The sequence below is a fragment of the Leucoraja erinacea genome, chromosome 2 (assembly GCF_028641065.1).
Source record: "Leucoraja erinacea ecotype New England chromosome 2, Leri_hhj_1, whole genome shotgun sequence".
In the NCBI taxonomy this organism is placed as follows: Eukaryota; Metazoa; Chordata; class Chondrichthyes; order Rajiformes; family Rajidae; genus Leucoraja; species Leucoraja erinaceus.
Window position 1 is genome coordinate 125,116,371 of NC_073378.1, and position 25,062 is coordinate 125,141,432.

Here is a 25,062-nt window from a genome sequence, read left to right on the forward strand (position 1 = left end):
GTTCACTGAAAGTGGCATAGGGTGATGAAGACGGAATCATGTTTGTTTGCCTACATGGGCCAGGGAATTGCAAATAAGAATGGGGGTGTTTTTTTTACAATTTTACAAAATCACTTACAATATTGTGACGAGTTTAGGTTACAAAATTATAAGAAGCATGCAATTGCACTGGAGTGTGGACAAGGTTGCCTGGATTTGAGGATTTAGGTTATAGGGAGACACTGGACTTGTTTTCTCTGCAGCGAAGGAGGCAGAGTACTAACCCAACAGAAGCATAAAAGTTTGAGAGATGCCTAGAAAGGGTAGCTGGTCAAAATAATTTCCCTATGGTAGTGGTATCAAAATCAAGAGGACTCAGGGTTGCTAGAGGAAGGAGTTTTTAAAGGAAGGTTGCTAGAGGAAGGATTAGTTCTTCCTTTCTTTTACACAGATTGCCTCTGGTTGATATCCAGAACATGTTGCCTATGTTGGAATTAGATGTAATTACTACAAATGTGGTCATACCAACATCCTCGTTGCACTGTAACATTCCAACTCCTATACACATGTGTGCAAACCCCGTCATCATCATCTTGCTACCTGCGACGCCACTTCCATGAAACTACGTGCCTTTATCCCTAGGTTTCCCCTTAAAGCTGGGATGCCTCTCATCATTGCCATTCCCATTATTCATTCATATACCTTCCCCCATGCCATATTGTCCCATATATTCCTCAGGCATTTAGCTTTATTCAAAGCCTCAATGTGTGGTGAATTTCAATAATCTTCTCTAACTAATGCCAGATCTCTGCATTGCCGGACAGATTGCTCTGTTCTCCCCTGGAGTGAAGGAACTATGGATGGAGGTGATGAGTGCAAGTTAAGAGACATAATGACATTATTTTTTTTTTAATTTAGAACACGTCGGGCCTCAGTTGAGGATATAGTTCTTCTGAAATCTTTGGAATTTTCTACCCCATAGGGGTCTGGAGATTTAGTTATTGAGCTCATTCAAAAACATGATTGCAAGACTAATGGATATACGGGTATCGAGGGACATGTAGGAAAATGGCACAGCGTTGAAGATTACCCATGACTTGATGAATGATGGCTTGCTCCTATTCCTAACCCACAAATTCTAGCATATTACTAATTTCTGACAAGGCAAATATTTTATTTGTAGATATAACAGTTAGAACATTCATTCTGTAGATAAACTTAAAATCTTGAATGAATTTTGTATCTGGAAAAAATATTGTAAACCAGGAAGATCAGAGGGCTGTGAACCTTGCACATACCTTGCGCTTGAAGCTTCACCAAATCTTCATTCAATGAATCAACAGACTCTTCCAGATACCTCTTTTTGTGCTCAACATTTTGCAAGTATTCAGTGAGCGACTTGATCTTTGCCTCGTGCTAGGATCATTGATAAAAAAAAGTTTGGTTTAACTTGAAGGTAAATCTAATATTGCCATACTGCAAGGAAAAATAATGCTACACAGTCAGATGTGTTTCCTTTATAGGATATTTCTACCAAATGAAAAAAATGTTATCATTTAATTTATTAACAATTAACTTTTAAAACAAAAATAGTATTTTTTCCTCCCAGGGTGTGGTATTCCAGATCTAGATGATACATGTTTAGAGTGAATGGGGAAAAATGTAACGGAAATCCAGGAGGTTAGTTTTTCCACAAGGAGAATCGTATCATCTGGAATGAGCTGCCAGAGGAGGTGATAGACACAGATACAATTGCAATGTTTCAAAGCCATTTGGACAGGCAATTAAATAGGAAAGGGGTAGAAGGATAATATAGGCAAATATTACTCGCATAGATAAGACATCACGATAGGCAAGAACGAGGTGAGCCAATAATGCCTGGTTCCGTCCTTTTATTCTATATAGAATAACTTTAGTGGACACCAGAAAGAGGGATGGCAGCAATAAATAGATAGTAGTCATGCAAGTGGTTGAAGGGTAATAGGAAACACTTCTAAAAATGCCCACTTCCTCAAATTTTGTAAATAGATTTCTAAAAGCATGTTCAATTACATGGAACATTGAACAGTACAGCACAAGAGACAGACCTTTGGCCCATGATGTCGATGCCAACCATGCTACCAAATTAAACAAATCAATCTGTCTGCACATGGTTTATTTCCCTTCATCCCTTGTCCTGTTCATGTATCTACAAAATGCCACCTAGATATTACTGTCGCATCTGCTGCCACCATCTCTCCAGGCAATGAATTCCAGGCTTCTTCCACTCTGCATAAATAAACCTGCTTTGTTAACCGTTAAACTTTCTCACTTCATGCTGTGTGTGCCCTCTGGTATTTGTCTATTCCACAATGAAGAGAGAGTGACTGTCTACCCTATCTATGCCTCTCATTGTTGTGTATTAATGTCAGAAATAGCATTTTTTACTGACGTTTCCCAAAATGGTGGGATAAAACCCATTTTCTTCATAGTTGTGGCATTATGCAGATAACAGGCATTTAAAATACAACCCAAGAAATGAACAATGAAAAAAATGCACACATGATTTATATGGGAATTAGGGAGGAAGACCCTGAGACACAAGATATTACGAGTTTCATTGGAGGCCTATAGAGCACTCCAACTCTACTGAAAGAAAATGTCACAATTCGAAAGTTTACTTTAGTTGGTGCTTTCTTTTAATCTATATTCTCAATTTGCAAATGTCTTTTCCAATAAAAGTGTTGCAGTTCTTAAGTAATTGAGTAAGCCATTGCCAGTTTTTAAAAACCAAATGTAAGAACAGATCAATATACAAGTTTCCCTCCAGCCCCTCCTTGGGTGGATGGTCGGTTGGTCTGGGCCTTATGTCAGGGGCAGCGGTGGGCAGCAACGGGGGGGGGGGGGGGGGGGGGGGAGATGCAGTATGATGGCACAGCAGCAGAGACCAGGGTCCGATCCTGACTATGGATGCTATCTGTATGGAGTTTGTATGTTCTTCCCATGTACGTGTGGGCTTCCTCCCACACTCCAAAGACGGACAGGTTTGTTGGTAAATTTGGCTGCGGTAAAAATTGTAAACTGTCCCTAGTCTGTAGGAATACTCTGGTGTATGGGGATCGCTGGTGGGGCATGGTCCCGGTGAGCCAAAGAGACCGTTTCTACGCTGTATCTGTAAACTAAACTAAACTAATCAGAAACATAGAGTGTAAGATTCCTGAAGAAAATAAAAATCATACTGATGAACATTTTCCAGGAATTTTAATCCACCTTGCTTCATAAATAGAGTAATCCCATGGTCCTCAAATAACTGGGGAACTTGACAATTCACCTTCTTCAGTAAGCCATGGTTTTTGAAGATCAAGACCTCACAGCTGTTATAAAATGCAAGGTCTGCCAGAAAGCAGTAATTCCTGCTTTTCTGCATTTTTCTAAAACAACGAACATCAATAGCAAATGCATCACAGCACTGGGGAGTTACCAATAATGTTGCCTCCATAAAATATTACAAATCTATTGGCAGGATAAGAGAAAAGGCTAGGAGTCCTTTCCAAAACCAATATTCTCTGCAGTGTGGCCATAATTACCCACTCAGCTTGACTGGGCAACTGAATCTGACACGCATTCCAAGCTCAGCCATGGCAAAATATTACCAGTGGACAAGTGGGGGGGGGGGGGGGGGGGGGGGGGGGGGGAATGAAGAAGGACATTCTCAATACCTCCTTCATAAGAACTCCTAGTGCACAAGGAACTTCGGGATGCTTATCAGATTATCGAAGGATCAGAATAAATGGCAGAAGCAGTAAACCGTCTCCCAAATTACCCACACAATCAGACAGGCACCATGGCAGTGTGTACACATTGACCTCATCAACCACCTCAGAACACAAAGAACGGGCGTGTAAGCAAGTCATCCCGGATCCTGAGGGACTGTACAACAAGAATAGAAAAATGGAGTACGAAAGCAGAAGCAGTACGAGTTTGCCCTGAAGCATGTCTCCAAATTGATAAATGGCTTAACCGAAATAAGTATGACAAAGAAAGGGTTGGGAGGTCTGACTAAATGTATATAGGTTTCAACCTGGCATTAAAACAAAACAGGATGAGGAACTATAAACGAATGTTTTTTCATAATTTCCCCTCACTAACATCAAGCTTCAATGCAAACATTTGAGTGGCATTTTCACTGTCGACTGGGACCAAAGGCAAGAGAGCGGAAAATGTAAAACAAATATCACGAACCAACTTGAACTTATTTGAATCAAGGCATCAACTGAACATGAAAATTGATCGTGACATTTGCCCGTGCCATAATTCTGCTGTATAATGGATTATTACAGTTCAGAAGTGACATGTTTGTGCCAATCAATGGATTTAAATAAATGCTGGCATTATCAAAGGCAGAAACAGAACATTTTGACAGGAGCGACACAGAATGCATTAATTATAATCATTTTGTTGAACTACTTTGCCTTCAAAATGCCATGTATTTTGACAATACTTACTGACAGAGTAATATCTTTCTAACCTAAAATGATTTCTGGCCATGATATAAACAAAGTGAACAGATCCGTTGCTCACACTGATTAAAACAGAGGGTCTGATAAAGTTCTGTAAGAAATGCTTTGTCTTAACTTTCCCTTGGAACAAAATTATTGCTCGTAATATGCATAAAATTAACCAGCCATCCATTATAACCATATAACCATATAATTATGCCATCAATTACCTGGGAGATACGAAGTTGACAAGCTGCCAGTTCCTTTTCATTCTCTTCTAATTTCTGGTTACTCTCGACCTGCGTACCCTCCAACTGCTTGCAGCGTTTTACCATGGTCTTCACTTCAGATTTCATTTTACTAATGTACAACCGTGCCACTGTAAATTCTTCATCCAGGAGGCCACTTCCTTCAGGCTGTGGAGATATGAATTTACATTTACGGAACGTGTCACAATGTCATCACTGATCCCAGATAAACAGATCGCATTCATTAATAACTATAGTAAATTACTGTAGTAAAAAAATAACAAATAGTAGCTAATATAAATAATTCATTTTATTGAGTCCAGAGACGACACACAACTTGGTTTATCTTCTATCTCAACAAAACGATCAAACACCATTTGAATGAGTCACATGTTGGAAGATATGACAAAGAAGTTACACTTTAAAGAATATCTTGTGGTTGAAGAAGGGCACGGAGGGGTGAACGACAGGAGGAAAGGCAGAAGAAGAGGAGAAGCAAAGAGAAGATAACTGAGGGAATTCCAGCACTCAAGATATAGGCCATCATTGGTGGATGATTGAAAAAGCAATACACACAAGAAATAGACAGATCTGGGAGGATCGAAGATTTTGGAGTGATACAATTATTTATTGAGACTCGAGGATATTATTCAATTGCAAACCTCATTCTGGAGATTTCCAGTGATGTGCTGTGCTTTGAACCCATTTGACATCTCATCACCAAGATAAATAAAATTTGCAAGGCACCTATTCCTCTGAAGATTAGCCAATTCAGCTTCTCTGTCTTCCTTTAGTTGTCAAAACTGATCTGCACTTCAATTGCAGTTTCTCAACGTTGTCCTTTTCCCCTGGTAACTTTATTCAACATAAATCAAGGTGCACTAACATTTGAAAAACATTGCCTTCATCCAAATCTTCCTTGCAAAAATGTTTCCTTAACCTCACTGTGGTAACCGACTCAAATGTTCTACCCCACCCCTCAGGCACAAATAAGCATTGCCATCTTACATACTGAATCTTCAGACGTCCTGCAAATTCTTCAAATTTAGCCCTTTGTGGTATTTTGGAGAATATGCACAATACACCTGTGGGAATATGGTGGAGTGCGTGTTCATACCTGGTATGAATCATCTCTTTGTTTGTACAACGACTTCAATAAAGAATCAATTGAACTGGAAATAACGACTGGAGGATCCGTTCTTTAAATTGTTCCAGGTTTTCACAAGCTCCAGTTTCACTCATAGAGACAAGTTCTTACTTTAATGTAAGTCAATATCAAACTTTTCCATTGTCCAACTTTCCGTTGCCATGACTACACAGGCAGGTAGGGGTGAACTTACGCAGAGGATAAAAAACGGAGTCTCCAGTCGTTATTTCCAGTTTAATTGATTCTTTATTGAAGTAGTTGTACAGACAAAGAGATGATTCATAGCAGGTATTCCTTATTCTCATACAAGCTGTAATTTTCCGTTCTCTCTCATTAAAGTAAGAACTTGTCTCTATGAGTGAAACTGGAGCATTGTGAAAACCTGGAACAAAGGATCTGCTTGATGCCGTCAACTGGACCGGCACTTACCAGACTAACGGAGATTGGAAGCTTCGGAAGCCAACGCGCAGGGAGCGCGAGTACCTACAGCATTATGTTTTATTGGGACAGCTACTGTAAGAGAAGTTGTATTGGAACGGTTGCTATAAAAGAAGCTGTATTGGAAAATGGCTGCTACAATGGAGAATTGAAAAGTGATCTTGAGAATCATAGTCATATCTGATGTTTTGAATTCCCGCTCAGTTGTTTTGAATTAAGCATACGGCTGTAAGCATACGGCTTTGCATCAATACGCCTTAAAGGGATAGTGAGGCAGTATGTCTAAAGCACAGCCAAAAGAGGGAGATGTGGAACAGGATTCTGGAAAATAAATAAGAACCATTAAACTCACCGACAAGTGCCAGATATTGTTCATGGAAAGGTATCAGAAGTCAAGAAACATGATATGTTAACAAACTAACATGTTAATTGAAAAACTGAAGGAGCTCATGAAATCAGATGAGAATGTGAATGAAGTACAATCTAATCTGGTTCAAATAATCAAGCTCTGCAATGAAGTCAGTGAAAACCACGAGTCATTGGCGAAAGTACCACTGCCTGAAAGGGAGCTTGAAAGGCAAAATCCGTGGTTTCAAGAAAGAATGGACTCTTTTAATGGTTTTAAACAAGATGTAGAAAGGTGGTTATCTGAAGTTGGACAGCAAACTACACACACTATAGTTGACAGTGCCATACAACAAAGTGTTGTGGAATCAGAAGAAAGTGGACCCGAAGACAGTGTTTCAAATGTCTCATAACGAAGATCAAGTAACAAATCTGGTTCTGCATCATGTGCATCTTCAAGGGTCTCTGCTCGTATTGAAGTTCAGGCAGATGTTCCACGTTATCTTGGAACGGGCTGCCGCCATGAGGAAAAAGCACAAGCTTGAGGCACAAAAGGAGCAATGGGTAAGAGAGGCTGCGCTGGCATCAACCAATGCCAGATTCGAGCTTGAGGCACAAGAGAAATATTTTAAAAGAGACATGGAACTGTTGGAACTAGAGACGGAGCTGGCGACAACCGATGCAAGGTTCAATGTACTTGATGCCAAGGGGTCAAGAAGCAGCTCTGGAGTATAGAAACATAGAAAATAGGTGCAGGAGGAGGCCATTCTGCTCTTCGAGCCAGCACCGCCATTCATTGTGATCATGGCTGATCGTCCCCCATCAATAACCAGTGCCTGCCTTCTCCCCATATCCCTTGACTCCACTAACCCCTAGAGCTCTATCTAACTCGCTCTTAAATCCATCCAGTGACTTGGCCTCCACTGCCCTCTGTGGCAGGAAATTCCATAAATTCACAACTCTCTGGGTGAAAAAGATTTTTCTCACCTCAGTCTTAAATGACCTCCCCTTTATTCTAAGACTATGGCCCCTGGTTCTGGGCTCGCCCAACGTTGGGAACATTTTTCCTGCATCTAGCTTGTCCAGTCCTTTTATCATTTTATATGTATCTCACGGGAGGAGTTTGTATGTGAGAGAAGGGGCTGCTCAAAACGAAACATCAGCTAAATTAAATCTACAGGCAGATGAATATTTGCGTGATCATGTGCAACAGGTTGTTCGACCAAAATAAACAGCTCTCAGACCACCTGTTAGAGCTCATATGAGCAGGGCTATGCAGGGGCATGATAGTACTACCCCCCTTGCACTGAATGATGGAAACCAATGTGATATCTGGAAATTAATGAAGAAGCAGAATGAGATTACTACTCTTCTGGTTCAAAAAAATCTCTCTTCTACTTTACCATCAAGAGACATTCCTGTTTATGATGGTGATCCTTTGCAGTATGAAGTTTTCATTACGGCATTTGAGAAAGCAGTGGAAAGAAAAGGTAATGATAAGAGTGATTGCGCGCATTTTCTGGAGCAACACACAAGAGGGTTTCCAAAAGACTTAGTCTACAGTTGCCAACATTTGCCTCCAGACGAGGGCTTTCAAATGGCAAAATATTTCCTCAAATAATATTTTGGTAACGAACATGAGATTGCCAATGCACATGTGGTCAAGGCCTTTGCTTGGTCAGTGATCAAGCAAGAGGATGTGAAGGTAGTGCATGTTCTCACTGTTTCTTAGAAGCTGTTGTAAAGCTATGGAACATTTCACCAACATGGAGGAAATGAATGTTGCTTCCAATATGAAGACTATCCTTCTGAAACCGCCTTACAAGCTCAGAGACAAGTGAAGGGATAGGGCATGTCAGCTACAGGAAGAGCCTGGACGTCGAGCTAATTTTTCTGACCTGGTAGACATCATGGAGAGGCAAGTAAAGATACTGCCAGATCCACTTTATGGAAACATTCAGGATGTTAGACCAATTGCAGCTGTCAAGAGCTCTACTTTTGCTAAAGCAAGAGAAAGATCAGGGCCAAAGGGAAGCAGTTTTGCAACAGCTGTAATACCTGAAGAAACAGCAGTGCAAGTAAATCCGACAACAGGTGGAACGAGAAGAAATGTATCAACCACTAATACTCAAGGTTCTTGTTTGTTCTGTAATAAAAGTGGTCACACATTAGGGCAGTGTCTACTGATCAGGAAGAAGAGGCACAAAGAAAAGATGGACATCTTAAGGGAGAAGTAAGTCTGCTTTGGATGTTTGAAGAAAGGGCATATGAGCAGAGACTGCAAGAGTTGTATGACTTGTGACATGTACAACCAAGATCACCTTGAAATACTTCATGTTAAACAAAAGAACACAGAAGAAGATGGAGCATACAGAACAGAATGAGAAGCCAACTGTGAGTGATGCCGTTTCCTCATCCAAGATGTGTGGGCATATTGGGGGCCGGTGATGAAACCTGCATCTTCTTCATCAAACAAGAAAGCATCAGTTTGCCGAATAACCGTTGCATTGCAGAGCAGCGCATCCAGAGACTGAAACGCAGGATTGGCAAGAATGAGAAATGTCATGATGAATATACATCTTTCCTCACAGAAATGATTGATAATGGTTATGCTTAAATGGTACCAGTGGACCAGCTGAATCGAAGTGATGGAGAGCTCTGGTACATACCACACCATGGGGTGCATCACTCAAGAAAAGGTACCTTGAGGGTGGTCTTTGACTGTGGTGCAGTCTTTAAAGGAAGATCACTTAACTGCCAACTGCTGCAGGGTCCAGACCATACCAACTCACTCATCAGATTCAGACAAGAATCAGTTGCTTTGATGATTGATATCAATGCAATGTTTCATCAGGTCAAGGTATCAGAAAAGCATATTGACTATTCGCGATTCTGTGGTGGCCTGAGGGTGATGCACCGCAAGATCTTGTTGAAAACCGGATGAAGGTACATCTTTTTTTGGAGTAGTTACATCACCAAGTTGTGCCAACGTTACATTAAGGAAGACTGCTGAAGACAATGGAGCTCTTTTCCTAGCAGAGATGACAAACACAGTAAATAACAACTTCTATGTAGATGATTGTTTAAAGTCCATGTCTTCAGAACAGGAAGCAGTTAGGATGGCAGCACACCTTACTTCCCAAAGCCAAATGGGAGGATTCATGCTGTCAAAGTGGATCAGCAACAGCCGTGCTGTATTGGCATCCATTCCACTAGAAAACAGAGCCAAGGAGACCAGGGAGATGGACTTGGACAAAGACAATCTGCCTATAGAAAGGGCCCTGGGATTGCATGGTGCGTTGAAGCAGATGTGTTCATGTTCAGAATTGCAGCACAGGAACCACCATACACAAGATGAGGGAACTTGTCCGTGGTTGGCTCTGTATACAATCCTTTAGGATTTCTAGCACCCTTTACTCTGCTAGCCAAGCTGATTATGCAGGAGCTCTGTAAGGAAAACCTCGGATGGGATGAGAACATATCCCAAATCTTCTCTCAGTGATGGACAGGAAAGTTAGCAGATATCAATAAGGTGTCGGAATTTAAAGTGGACCGGCGCATGAAGCCCGCAAACTTTAGTCAAATCAGATATGCACAGCTGCACCACTTTTCAGACGCAAGCGAAAGTGGCTACAGTACCGTTTCATATCTAAGACTGGAAAATGATAACCCCCCCCTTGACTCCATCCAAGGACCCAAGCAGTCTTTCCAGGTGTGGCAGAGGTTCACCTGCACCTCATCCAACCTCATCTATTGCATCCGCTGCTCTAGGTGTCAGCTGCTCTACAATGGTGAGACCAAGCATAGGCTTGGCGATCGCTTCGCCCAACACCTCCGCTCGGTTCGCAATAACCAGCTTGATCTCCCGGTGGCTCAGCGCTTCAACTCCCCCTCCCATTCCGAATCCAACCTTTCTGTCCTGGGCCTCCTCCACTTCCAGAGTGAGGCCCATCATAAATTGGAGGAGCAGCACCTCATATTTTGCTTGGGTAGTTTACACCCCAGCAGTATGAACATTGACCTCCAATTTCAGGTAGTTCCTGCTTTCTCCTTCTTTCCCCTCCCCTTCCCAGCTCTCCCACAGCCCACTGTCTCCGCCTCTTACTTTCTTCTTCCCAACCCCCCTCTACCCCACATCAGTCTGAAGAAGGGTCTTGACGCGAAGCATCACCCATTTCCTTCACTCCATAGATGCTGTCTCACCCGCTGAGTTTCTCCAGCACTTTTGTCTACCTACAAAGAGATGCACGTTGCACTCATAATGGGAAAAGACAGATTGGCACCATTGAAACAAATGATGATTCACAGAATGGAGCTTACAGCTGCAGTCCTTGCTGTCAGAGTGGACATAATGCTGCGAAAGGAATTACAGATACCACTGGATCAATCCATCTTCTAGACTGATAGCACAACCGTGCTGAAGTACATCAACAACGAAACCAAACGCCTCTGAACATTTGTGGTAAACAGGATCTCTTTTGTGAGGGATATTACTAAATGATCACAATGGAGATATATTGCCATAAAAGAAAATCCTGCAGATCAACCCTCTAGAGGACTAACAGCAGACCGCTTCTTAAGCAATATGAGATGGATCAAGGGACCAGAGTTTCTCTGTAACCCAGACAGAGTGGCCAAAACTTAACTTGGAATCTGCAATCTCTGCTAATGATCCAGAAATCAAGCAAGATATCACAGTGAACGTCATCGTCAAGGATATATTGAATCCAACAAACTCTCTAATCACCCATTTCTCATCATTGAGGAAGCTGAAGACTGCGGTAGCTTGGCTTCTTAAAGTAAAGATGATGCTTTTGCAGTTGACTCGAAAAATAACCAGATCTGGGAGCAGATGCAGCAGAGGCAGAGGAATTCAGTAGAAGATATTGTCTTTGCAAGAGGCAGGGTGGGAGGAAGTGTAGTCCAGATAACTGTGGGAGTTGGTAGTTTTGAGGTAGACGGCAGTCAATAGTCTGTCGCCTGTGATGGAGACATGTGATTAAGAAAGATGGAGAGGATTCAGAGATAGTCCAGGTGAATTGAGGGTAGGGTGGAAGCTAGTGAAGTAAATTAAATCAACAAGTAATCGCAGCGGATGTAATACCTGTCCCTATACCTCCTCCTTCGCCTCCTGGACTACTTCAGCACTGGGACTTTTTTAGTACAGTAACAAACCGTTTCAGAAGCTTTGAGCCTGAATGGCAATACAACAGCAATGTTTCATTCTCAATACCAAGTCAAGTCAAGTATTATTCGTCACTTGCACATAAAGTGCAAGCGAAATGAATTAGCGAAATGAATTTGCCAGCAGCGGTATAATTAAAAAAGAACACACAATACACAATAAAAAATTAAGGTAAATGTGGAAAAATTATATTCCAGATAACCACAATGAACTAACTGGTTGACAGTCACTGCCTGAAAACCAACATTCAGATTTTACGACTCAAAAAGCTGGAGTAACTCAGTGAGTCAGACAGCACGTCTGGAGAAAAGGAAAAGGTGACGTATCGGGTCGAGACCCTTCTTCAGACTAAGAGTCCCGCTGTGTTGCTCAGCTTTGTGTCTATCTTTAGTTTAAACTCACATCTGCAGCTCCCTCCTACACATTCAGATTGATTGCCTACCTTAACATCATTGTTTCCAACTGCAATTCCAATTTCTGCAAGATCCTTTAACAATGAAGTCATCATTTCAGTCACTCGTTTCTTTTGGTGATTGGTCATTTCCTTCAGTTTTTGCAACTCTGCATCAATTGATGTCAACGTAGCCTGCAACGGCACAATCAGATCAACATATAAAAACAATAGATGGAAAATACAACGAAAAAAAAAAGGCTAAAAATTAGAATCAGAAATCCCAGCCGAGAATAAACAAAAGTCGCTTTGATGTGGGAATGATTTCTGTGTGGGCCACTAAAACTGGGAGAAATACCCCTGCCATCGCATAGATATTCGATGACAATTAACACAGAATGTTCATCTTTATACCATGCACAGTACCGAACATTTACTAAGAAAAATAGGCCCAGGCATTTCAGCACATGTATGATTTCAGAAATCTTGCAACAAGAGCAAATTCTTACCGATTTTTGACCCAGTTCATCACTTAATAACTCAAATTCTCTCGTCTTGTCCTCAACTTCTTGTGATTTCTGGTCGTAGTTCACTGCAAGTTCTTCCAAAGCTTGCAACACCTCCTTCACTTCCTCTTTGGAGGCATCATTCTCAGCCTGCAGGCGATTCAGCTCTGATTGCATGTTATCTTGATCTCGTCTGGTGGATGTCAGAAGCTGTAAAACAGACAAAGTAAGACCACTTAACTAAATAATGTTTTATCTTCATATGGCCTGCTCTAATCTAAGTTACAATTGAAAAAAATTCAAAATATTGAAAACCATTGCAACCTCAATATTTAAGCCAGTTTATCCCAAAAGAATAGATTTACTGCAGTGCATTAGTTTCTCATGATAGGAACAATTAACATTTCTTAATACCCCAATGTGCTTATGTGCCATTATATGACTCGGCTTGTACACGCTAGAATTTAGAAGGTTGAGGGGGGAATCTTATAGAAACTTACAAAATTCTTAAGGGGTTGGACAGGCTAGATGCAGGAAGATTATTCCCGATGTTGGGGGAGTCCAGAACTAGGGGTCAAAGTTTAAGGATAAGAGGGAAGTCTTTTAGGACCGAGATGGGAAAATCATTTTTTGCACAGAGTGGTGAATCTGTGGAATTCTCTGCCACAGAAGGTAGTTGAGGCCAGTTCATTGGCTATATTTAAGAGGGAGTTAGATGTGGCCCTTGTGGCTAAGGGGATCAGGGGGTATGGGGAGAAGGCAGGTACAGGATACTGAGTTGGATGATCAGCCATGATCATATTGAATGATCAGCCATGATCATATTGTGCAGGCTCGAAGGGCCGAATGGCCTACAACCACCTATTTTCTATGTTTATATGTATATGGTAGCAGTCCCAGGTATAATCTCCAATCTGATTTTGCCCGTGCTATAGGGGAAAGAGAGTAATAGTAGTGGCAACATTAGTACAAATGGCCCAGACAATGCCAAGGTAAGCAGCAGAGGGGAACAAGAACAGAATTTTCAGAATGACCATTTTCATGCATGGGCTTGTTTAAAAGATGTATGTGGGACCAAATAGGAATCAGCTGTGATGCTTTCCATGATTGAATATCTCAGCAACAGATAACAGCCTATACTGATTTTGAAGAGAAGGAAATTTAGCAGTAAAGATATCTGTGCCCAAGAATCAAGCAATGTCCATACAATACACATGTCTCATCAAACTTACTTCTTCCTGGTCCAACATTTGATGTTTAAGTTTTTCTACCAACTGGCTCTGCTGGTTGATCTCCTCATCCTACAATCATAATCAAAAATATTCTAGAGTCAGCAATACCACAAATATATTCTTGTACAGACCAAAATATTGCGATGTTTTCAAGAGAGAGTTAGATTTAGATCTCAGGGATAAGGGGATCAAGGGAGATGGGTGCAGGTTGAACATCGATTTTCCAGCAACTGATGGTCCATCCACCCCTGTAATCTGGACAAAGTTACAAGAGCTCAGTTGAAATTCCCTGAGCGGCCACAGGTGGCATTGCGAGTGGCGAGTGCTTTTTTCCGGTCTTGCCCCTCCGTCGTGAACGAATTAATCTTTTCTCCTAACTGTTTCGCAGAGACAATACAGTAAACCCCCGCTTGTAACAGAAGATAGACACAAAATGCTGGAGTAACTCAGCGGGTCAGGCAGCATCTCCGGAAAAAGGAATAAGTAACGACCCGAAACGTCACCTATTCCTTTTCTCCAGAGATGCTGCCCGACCTCTGGGTTACTCCATTTTGTGTCTATCTGAGGTGTAAACCAGCATCTGCAGTTCTTCCAACGCAGTTATAACAGATGTTGGGTCGCTGTCGCCTCCTCCCCCAACCCCTCCTCCCCCTACCACCGCTGCCTCCTCCTTCTCGCCTGGAGTCGCCAACATACTCCATCTTGGAAGCAACAGCAGGTGAAGAGGGGAGGGAGCCCCACGGTCACCTAGCACCTACTCCAGTTTCTGTAGACAAAGTGCTGGAGTAACGTAGCTGACTGAATAAGTCTCATGAAGGATCCCAATGTCACCTATCCGTGTTCTCCAGAGATCGTGAGCTGCAGAATTACTCAAGCACTGTGTCCTTTCAGTGGGTGAAGTAGAGCTCGCTGGTGTGCCTTTTGAGTTAGGTATGGCGTTAGAACAGGGCGTCTAAACAGCCGGGGAGACGGTACGAGCCGAGGACAGGTTGGCAGGTCATCCCAATTTACATTTCATATATGTTTTATTTAAGTTTCTGGCCCTCCATGGTGCTTTAGAGACATGGCAGGGGTGTCATTAACGGGTCAGGGGTGCATTGGCCTTTCATTATCACATGATCTCTGTTGGCCCGGAAAACAGGTAATCCAGAAAGGCTCTGGAACCGAGGGTGCCGGAAAATCGGTGTTCAATCTATACTTCTTACAAAAGCCTCCACATAAAATTACTTGAATATATTTCTAACAAGAAATATCATCCAGTTTTACAATTACGTTTCTTAAACACCTCAAAATGATTCATCCCCTCAAACTGCTCAATACTGAATGGATGGTTGAAAACAATTGCGCTACCGGCTTTAAAATTAGACCTTTTAACCGATAGTGAGAAGACTAATTCAATATTAAACATGATCATTAACAGATATTAAAGCAGTATGATATTTCCAATGATATTTCTGAGCATGGGAAGCAGAAAGAATAATTCAATAATTAAAGCATAACATTTCAGCAGTAAAAATCCCACTCTTAAATGGATCCCCCAGTGCAGCTAATAAGGGAAACAGACTGTGAATTAGCACATCGTATACCTTATCATCAAGCTGCTTGAACAGTTTGGAAATATCTGAATCCATCTTCAGTTTTTCTGCATCAGTGAGTTTGACAGTGGGAGTTTCATCTATTTTGTCATTTGTGAGAACAATCTCAAGTGCTTCTTTGTTTTTCTCTTTGTCATACTGTTCTTCCATAGGTACAGTCTCACCTTTGGTAAATAACATCACGCATATAAAAGCAAATCCTGGTTAAACATTTCCACTGCATTTCATTAAATTTAATTATATCCGGAATACAAATGAACAGCAATGACAACAACAGAGGCACGTTAGACAACTATTTTTTTGCTATGTCAAGTTGTCTCTGAATTATTGGCTCCCTGGAGGCAAATTATGATTTGTTTAGATTGCGATGAATCCCAAATAATAATGAACACATTGCTTGATCGGCTGATGAAATCAGGATTTTCTTTGCTAATGGCCTCAGGATTTTCACCTATGCCACGAGCAAATAATGAATGATGAAATTACAGTCAAGTGGACGAGGCAAGCTCTGAGCACAAAGCATTTTCATGAATTAATAATTCTAAATAGTCACTGAATTGATCACTTTTTTCTTAAAATACAACACCTCTCAAAAGTTGTTTATTTAAATCATGTTTCGCCAACTTTGACTATGCGAGCAATTTTCCATAACAAATGTAGTGGTTTCTTGTATTAGAATGCCCTAACATTATAATTGTTGGTGTAGAATAGTTTCTCTCTGGTCAAAACATTAAGATTTCATAATCTACAGTAAAACAAATAGAAAGCCTATATTCATGGAATAAATTGAAGGTGCAGAGCAATTTGACAGAAAAGCTTGGATACCTTTGCGCCACCTATTGAGCTCATTTTCAAGCCACTGTATAGTATTTCTCAAGGTTTTGTTCCTGTCTTTTTCTCTCTCGTATTTTTTCTTCCATTGTTCTGCTGTTAGCTCAACATTAACTGTCACAGTGTTCTTAATGGTCTTGGCTCTATAAGAAAAAACACAATTAAGCTGCTAAACTTTTTAATGTATTAACACACACACACACTAGTGTTTTGAATACCACGGACACAAAATACTCTAAACATCACACTTTTTATACTTGGGATAAAATACTATCACGCATACATATTCAGCATGATTTTGAGAATGTACTACATTTTGCTCACTGATAGTTAAGACCCCATGGTAGACATGAAATGCTGGAGTAATTCAGTGGGCCAGGCAAAATCTCTGGAGAGAAGGAATGGGTGATGTTTCAGGTTGAGACACTTCCTCTCAGACTGACGTCCATAATGATGTTAAGACCCCATAGTTTTTTGTTCTGCAATTACATGCATGAACAGAGAACAATCACTCGCTACCTTCATCTTAGAAAGGCTCACAACAGTGTTAAGAAATTTACACCTAAACTGATCATTTGGCTCTCAAAACATTTCCCAAACTGTCCCTGCTTCAACTGTATTTATGCCGAAACCCTGATCCATGTCCTAATTATCTCCAAACTCCATAATTCTAATGACGAATAGTCAGCCTCGCTCCTTCTAATCTCAAACTGCATGACAAACTTCCTAAAATTCACTTATCCATTCACTTGATTTCAAAATTCCCACCTTTATTTTCAAATAACTCCATGACTTCATCCCTCCCAATCTCAAACCTCCTCCAAATCTATCATTCTCAGATCTCTGGGCTCCTCTAATTCTGAACTCTTGATCATTTGTGAATAAAAACATCTCAACATTTTCAGGATCTTCAGTTACCAAGACCCCTTGATCGATCCCTCTACCAAGATTCTCCTCAAAACCTAATTTTGACCGTGTTCCACCGCTGCTTCCACCCGGTTCAGTACCAAACTTGGTTTGCCAAGATTCCAATGAAGCAATTTGTAACCTTTTGGTAGAGCAAAAATACATTTGCGTTCATGTTTTCTCATTGAAATTTAGGAACATATACACCGACCAGTTCCCTCATCCAATGCATTTCCAGCACTTTTGGCAGATGTTACCCTCTTGTGATTTTCATATAGAGTGCATGTCGCAAGTATCTGCTCAAGTCGCAATATGATTAACATGCCATCTCTTGTACTACATTCAGCCTTCGATCACCTTGTCTTCAACATCTATTACCAAATAAACTCATCGGTAAACTTCTGGAACTGGCCTTGGGGCCTCCACCTGCAGCTGGCTTTTGGGCTTCTTGACTGGCAGACCACAGCTGGGTAGAACTCACAGTGTGCTGCCATCGGAAAGGCTGGAAGTAAATTCATACATGCCTGCACCCTGGCCATTCCCTTTTCTAACCTATCTTCTGGGAGAAGATACAGGATATGTAATAAACGTATCAAAATCTGAATGTGCTTACAGCATTAAATGCACCATTTCGCCATGTTTATGCACCACACAAGCTTCCTTTCTTCCACCTCTTCTCATCTGCTACTTTTCCATTACTTGCTGTCATGTGCACTTAACTATCTTTCCCCTAATATTTTTATCTCAACTACACAAATTCCACTTCTTATGACAATGCTGAGCAAAATACAAAACACTCATTTGTAAATCTAATATTTATAGTTTCTGACCTGACGGTGTATATGGCTGCCTTTGCTTATCAAGCAATGCAGCATGAAATCCTGCAGGAGATGTCTGTGGCCTCATTGAGGGCTTAGCACTAAAATAAAGTTCGTTAGCTGGATTTTCATTTACACTTTTCAACACTTTTCCAGATTCAAGTCAAAGTTCTTGAAAATATTGTAAGTGATCCAAATCTATTCAGAAGACATCACAATACAATAATCCTATGGCTTCTAAATTTGACACCATCATTTTAGCCCTGGACTAAACAATAGCCATTTTTCAGCTGTAAATTTGTTGCTTTTGAAACAGCGACATCAACATGTGAGTTTAGAATTCATGGTCACCGAATTAGTTTTCATTCAAATTAATAAACACTTACAGAATAACCTGCAGATTATTGTAAAAGCTAAAAGCATTTAGGTTTTAAAGTAAAACATTCAATGAAGTCGATGAATCACAAACCCGAATTTCCCCAATCATCATCCCATGGATTAGAATGTAACTAGTTAAACATACTCCATGGATACACAAGTTTAGAAAATATAACTTCAGCACATTTCTATTATTCATACAAAACAGAAAATGCTCATTAGACCAATCAATATCTTCCCATCTGCAATCCCTTCTGGAAATGACCATGGAAAATACACAACATATAAGCCAGGATGATGCCCATACAGGGAATCAATTGATTTAGAAGCCTCTGGATTTGTGGATTAGTCACCTAAAATTGGAGATTTCAATGTCCATACTAAAAGGTTGCAAGCTACCCAAGCGGAATGGTAGGTATTGTCCCTCCAGTTTGCATGTGGCCTCACTCTGGCAATAGTGAATTTCAGTATTGGAATAGGAATGAGAGTTAAAATCCTTGTTCCGTTGGGGGGGAGGGAGGGGGAGCAAGAGCAGAATTGAGGGACGCAGAGGAGAAGCAGGTAAGGGATCCATCTAAAAAAGGAATACACATATCCCTGAATGGAAAGCCGTATCTTGGGAGCAGAGCATAAATTATATGTCATAGAACATTTCCAAATGACTGCAAAAAAAACCCCCATGTTATCAGTATAAAACACAATTAGAAAAAAAAATGTCTATGGTAGTGGAAGAAGTGGTCCATAATATTCAACTGTTGGGGTAGGAACAAGGCTATGCAGGTTCTGACCATAAAAGATAGGCACAACTGAATACATTTGTTCAAGTACAAATTCCCTATGGCTTTGAAAACTAAATGTCATTGGAAACAACCTCACATGAATAACCGATTGCAGTTTCCACTATTCTACCTTCCATCACAACACAAAGGATTAATTTCTTAAATTACAACATGCTTACCTTTGACCAAACATCAATGTGCTTTTCGTCTCTGCTTCATTATAGGTTGATGGAGAGCAGCAAATAACTATTGTAGTTCGACAGTTACCACCCAGTGAATCCTGCAAAATCCTTGTCATTTTGCTGTCACGGTACGGTACATATCCCTACAACAGAGATTTGAAAAGCATAATTAATGCCCATACATTTATTTCTTTAAACCAATTAATTAACCGCGGCTTTTCCAATTTAACTTGCCAAGCAACTTGCATTAAAACAGTAATTTTGACATAGAAGTCACTCCATTTTATGCAAGAGTGGAAACAGAAAGCAACAAAACGCAAGTATTTGAGGGACAGCTGGAAAAGGTGGTAGCCAAAATTTTAGTTGATGGGATGGTTTTCTGAGAACAGTTAAAGGTATAAAAATAGACAAAGGCTTTGGAAGAGATTGGGCTGAATTGTGAGAGAAAAGGAATGAAAGGATGGAAAAAAAAAATACAGGGAATAGAACATAGAAAACATACATTTTAAAACACGAGGCTGACAGACAGAAGTTGGGGTGAAAATTGATTTACCACGCAATGACTGGGTATAAATTTATTTATTAATTTATTTCAAAAATTAGAAAGGTTGCCAGTTCTATAATTTCTAGTTTATTTACGTCACAAGTACAGATCATAAAAAGAAAACCAATTACCAACATTAAAAAAAAACATATTTTAATATGGTTTGTTAATTTTCCTTGTATATTTAATGTTCTGCTCAATTCCCTTGAGGATTTCCAGGCCCATAAAAATGAACTGCACTATAATTTTGAAATCTTATACTGGTAGATTAAATCTGCAATGTCTTAGTTACTTTTCAAAGCACATACAAGAAAACAGAGCATAGTTTTAATACTCACACTTGAATCTGCTAGAGAAGCAATGACATTCCCCAATGCTGACAAAGACTTGTTGATATTCTTGGCTTCATCTAAAACTGCACCTTCTGCTCCTGTTTTACTAACCTAAATTGGGAAATGTATGAACATACTATTAGAACTTTTACAATGATTTTCAATTAAAAAAAAAAAAGTTCCTTATTCTTTCATATTATTTACGGTCACATCCGATTCAATACCACACATCAAAACAGTAATGCAAACCAGTTCAGGTACAAGTCTTCCATAAATAATTTTGCTAATGAACACGTAAATATTGGTGAAGTAGAGCAAATCTCATTTATGCCCCTTACTTCAAACAAGACAGGCAAGTTTAAGTGAAAGGCATTTGAAACTGATACAATGGCGGCATGGTGGCACCGCGGTAGACCTTACAGCACCGGAGACCCCGGTTCAAACCCGACTATGCGTACTGTTTGGATGGAGTTTGTACGTTCTCCCCTTGACCGCGCGGGTTTTCTCTGAGATCTTTGGTTTCCTCCCACACTCCAAAGACGTACAGGTTTGTAGGTCAATTGTCTTGGTGTAAATGTAAATTGTTCCAAGTGTGTGTAGGGTAGTGTTAATGAGCGGGGATCGCTGGTCGGTGCGGGCTCGGTGGGCCGTAGGGCCTGCTCACGTGCTGTATCTCTAAAACTAAATGTAAATTTAAAATATTCTTGGGATGCAGACAATGTTGGCAAAGTCATGTTTATTTCCGAATATTGATATCCTAAGAAGTTGATGATGTGTCGTCTTGTACATGAAGGTGCATCCACGGTATATTTACCAATGTACTGTAACTAAATAGCTGTCCTCTGAATTGGCCAAGCAAGCCAAGACTCACTCTGTTTGGGGTTGGAGTCATAAGTGGGTCTGTACAAGTTAACACAGCAGAGTTCCTTGCACAAAGGCAATTTTGTGAAACAATTTGCTTTTGAAATGAGAATCTGATAGCTTTGCAACTATTTAACTAAAGATAGTTGCTCTATATTGGGTACGCTAAAATTCCTTACTATGACAATCTTATTAGACATGTTGCTGACTGAAATCGCCTGGCATACACCTCTAATTCAATGACTATTTAGGGGCCTACAGATCAATGTAACCATCCTCTTTTTATTTCTTAGTTCCATCCATTAGCCTCACTGGACAATCTCTCAGTAATGTCATCTCGGACTACTGCCACAAGCGATGTTCTCCATAATCAATCACGCAAACCATCCTCCTCTCTTATACCCACCTGAAAATAGCTTGTAGTACCTGTACCCTGGACCTGACCAACCCGACTTAAAGGTTTAAACAAATGGGTTTTCTCATCCCGTTCTGGTACATCCCCACTTGTGCAAAGCTAATTTTGCATTGTACTGCTCTTCATTTCTCAACATCTTCTCCAACTTGCACCTCCACAAATTCACCAAGTGAAGTTGATAAAAGCCTCTTTTCTGAATAAGAAAACATCTTCAATTTAATTGCTACTATTTATTTCTCAGATGCAGGAGACTGCCATCAGAGTTTTCAATGTGGAATTGATACATTACAGAAATAACCAAAACTTTTAACCAAAAGTTAATATACGGAATAAAAATTGAAACCATCTTTGGGTGTCATCTTATCGCCTCATACTATCGAATCAACAAATAACAGAAATGGCCTCAGAGGCTAGATGATATAATCTTCTTTTAAAGGAAAAGCATTGTTAAAAAAAACATACCTTCTCACTACCTGCCAAGTCAACCAGGTAAAGCTTGCCACTTAGCTTCTGTTCTGTTGCAGTGTTTTCTTGTTTGACATTAATTTGAAAGATACTGTGGCTACGCGAGCTGTGTTCATTCATATCTGTAAAAGACAAATACTCCTAATCAATGGCTAGCCAGACTGCATGCCTTTACTATGAAAATTAAAGTTGTAACAAAAAAATGATGCAAAATCCGAGCAATTCAAGTAACATCTATGAGAGAGAAACATAACATTTCAAACCAGGATCTGAAATGGTAAATGTTTGAAAACTGTATTTCTATAGCACCCCCTTCAGGATCTTGTCTGTGGAATTCTCTGCCTCAGAGGGCGGGTTCTCTGGATGCTTTCAAGAGAGAGCTTGATAGGGCTCTTAAAAATAGCGGAGTCAGGGGATTAGGGGAGAAGGCAGGAACGGGGTACTGATTGGGGATGATCAGCCATGATCACATTGAATGGCGGTGCTGGCTCGAAAAGCCAAATGGCCTATTCCTGCACTTATTGTCTTTTGTCTATTGATATCACAAAGCACTTTACAACCAATGAACTGTTTTAAGAATTGCTGCTAAAGCAGTAGTAAATTTAGAAATCAGGAGCACCAGTGGCTTGCTGGTCCTCTTTCAATAGGATTATAGCTAATTCGTCAATTTCCCAATTCCCTGAAAAAAATAAATCACTTTTACCTCTTTTCAACTGAGCTTTTATGGCATACTTTTACAGAAGTCATGACCAGTGTTCAGGAGTAATGAATACAGCCTTCCAATCTTAAATGCTTGACTTTTCTCTCCCCCCCCCCCCCAAAAGACCCTAACCATTATTTTTTAATATCGCAGATAGAAGAACACCACCACATTTACCATAATAAGACTTCAAATATTGTATACATTTCAATGCGATAACCCTTTCATCACAACAACAGAGTACAGTCCTTGTGTATGTCTTTCAATTTCACATGGGTGAGTTCTTGGAACAAGAATTAAAGCATTGAACTCCGGTGGTAGGTGCACAGGTAAACATACTCTCCCTTGGTGGAGACCAAAACTGAATGAAGCACATCAAGCTTGCTTTCACCAAAGCCCTACACAACTCCAACAGGACTTGCAAGATGCCATTTTGAATTGCTTGCTACATTTGCATTTTAACCTTCTCTGATGTGTACAAGAACGCACAAACCCTGCATGAAGGATCAGTGACCATGTTCAACATAGATCAATAGACTTTTGCATATCACGGAATGATGGGCTAGTGCAGGAACATAAGACTGAGATAAAAGATCAACCGTGATCTTATTGAGTGTGTGTGTGCGTGTGTGTGAGTGTGAGTGTAAGTGTGAGTGTGTGCGTGTGTGTGTGGCGGGTGGGCGGAGCGACTCACGTCGCAGCGGCCTCTGCAGTCCTTCTGCCGTTTTTTAATTTTTTGTCTCGTTTATATGTAGTTTTTATTTATTTTTTTAAACTGGGTATGTGTGTGGGGGGTGGGGAAACTTTTTAAAATCTTTCCCCTGCACGGAGAACCCGACCTTTTCTCTGTCGGGTCTCTGTTGTCATTGGGGCCTAGCTCTGTGGAGCGGCTTCCAACCGGAACGACCTGGGGCTCCAGTCGCGGAGCTGCGGACTTACCCACCATCGTGGAGCTGGCCGGCTTCGGAGCGGGAGGAGCCCGGGGATTCGGGGGCTCCAACCGCAGGTCTGGTGGACGGTGACATCGGGAGCCCGCGGGTCTCTGCTGGGAGACCGCTTTTCGGGGCTTCCGCAACGGCGACTTCTCCCGCCCGAGTTGCGGGATTGAGGATGACCTGGAGCGGGGCCTTACATCGCCCGGCGCGGCTTTAAATGGCCGCGGGACTTGTTAGAGTACGCCGGGGGCTCCAACACCAAGACCCGGAACAGGGCCTTGCATCACCCGGTGCGGCTTTATAATTGCCGCGGGACTTATTTACCATCGCCCGCCGGGGATTTTGACTGACATCGGCAGGAGAATGAGGAGTGCAAGGGAGAGATGACTTTGCCTTCCATCACAGGGAGGAGATTCACTGTGATGGATGTTCGTGTAAATTCTGTTGTGTCTTAGTTCTTCTTCTTGTTTGAATGACTGCAGAAACCAAATTTCGTTTGAACCTCTGGGTTCAAATGACAACTAAATTGTATTGTATTGTGTGTGTGTGTGTGTGTGTGCGTGTGCGTGTGTGTGTGTGTGTGTGTGTGCGCGCGCAGTTTAAATGTCTTATTTACAACTGCTTCTATTTTACATACATTTATAGAGTGCAACACACAGTATCTTGACTGAAATGTTGCTTGAGCAAAGGCAGGAGTAATACTGAACATTCGTAAAAAAATTAATTAAAGCTACATCCACTTTGTAGGGCATGTGGAAGATTATGGGATCAGAAGACATATCTGTAGTACTGAAGATCTGCACACCAAAATCTGGCACATCTCCAGTTAGCTGCGTTTATCAATCCAGATATTAAATTTTCTTGTCATGTTTTAAGATAAGTTGAAGTAATACACTGCAAGGTAAATGACCAAGTACATCTCTAAAACTGTTAACGAAAAGGCCAAATAAGTTAAAAATTGAGGGGAGAAAATGTATCATTTACTATCGATAAGTATTTTTTCCAAAGGGACGTCTCATCTAATTTATTCCCACATTACTGACAAAGTCCTGACCAGCAGACGCAGGGTCTGTATAAATGTATAAAACAGTACTTTATTAAAATATAATTTACTCAAGTCAAATCCACAAGAGCTGCAAATTTATAGGGTTATGGTGATACAAAATTTGAAGCTCAATCACTATTACATTCTCAATATTGCCAATATTGTACTTGGGTGACAAATATAATGGAGACCATGCTTACTTGTAACTGCTACATGTCTGTTGGATTTTCCTTCATCAATTGTATCCATGACCTCTTCGGGACTGCAAACAAAACGTTCGGTGCAACCCTGCATTACAGGGGAAGCAATAATATAGCCAATTTTATT

General features: G+C 40.8%; 1 protein-coding gene across 1 annotated transcript in view; it reads right to left on the reverse strand.

Annotated features, from left to right (window-relative positions):
* Positions 1-25,062, reverse strand: part of LOC129715239 (kinesin-1 heavy chain) — an 85,859-nt gene that overhangs the window by 20,447 nt on the left and 40,350 nt on the right. Inside the window, exons 7-17 of the mRNA XM_055665100.1 lie at positions 24,936-25,023; positions 22,053-22,177; positions 20,321-20,425; positions 19,436-19,581; positions 16,370-16,518; positions 15,536-15,708; positions 13,950-14,018; positions 12,721-12,927; positions 12,263-12,406; positions 4,688-4,873; positions 1,278-1,395 (exon numbers count right to left, since the gene is read on the reverse strand). Of these exons, the coding sequence (XP_055521075.1) occupies positions 1,278-1,395; positions 4,688-4,873; positions 12,263-12,406; positions 12,721-12,927; positions 13,950-14,018; positions 15,536-15,708; positions 16,370-16,518; positions 19,436-19,581; positions 20,321-20,425; positions 22,053-22,177; positions 24,936-25,023 (1,510 nt within the window). The remainder of the gene's footprint in view (positions 1-1,277; positions 1,396-4,687; positions 4,874-12,262; positions 12,407-12,720; positions 12,928-13,949; positions 14,019-15,535; positions 15,709-16,369; positions 16,519-19,435; positions 19,582-20,320; positions 20,426-22,052; positions 22,178-24,935; positions 25,024-25,062) is intronic.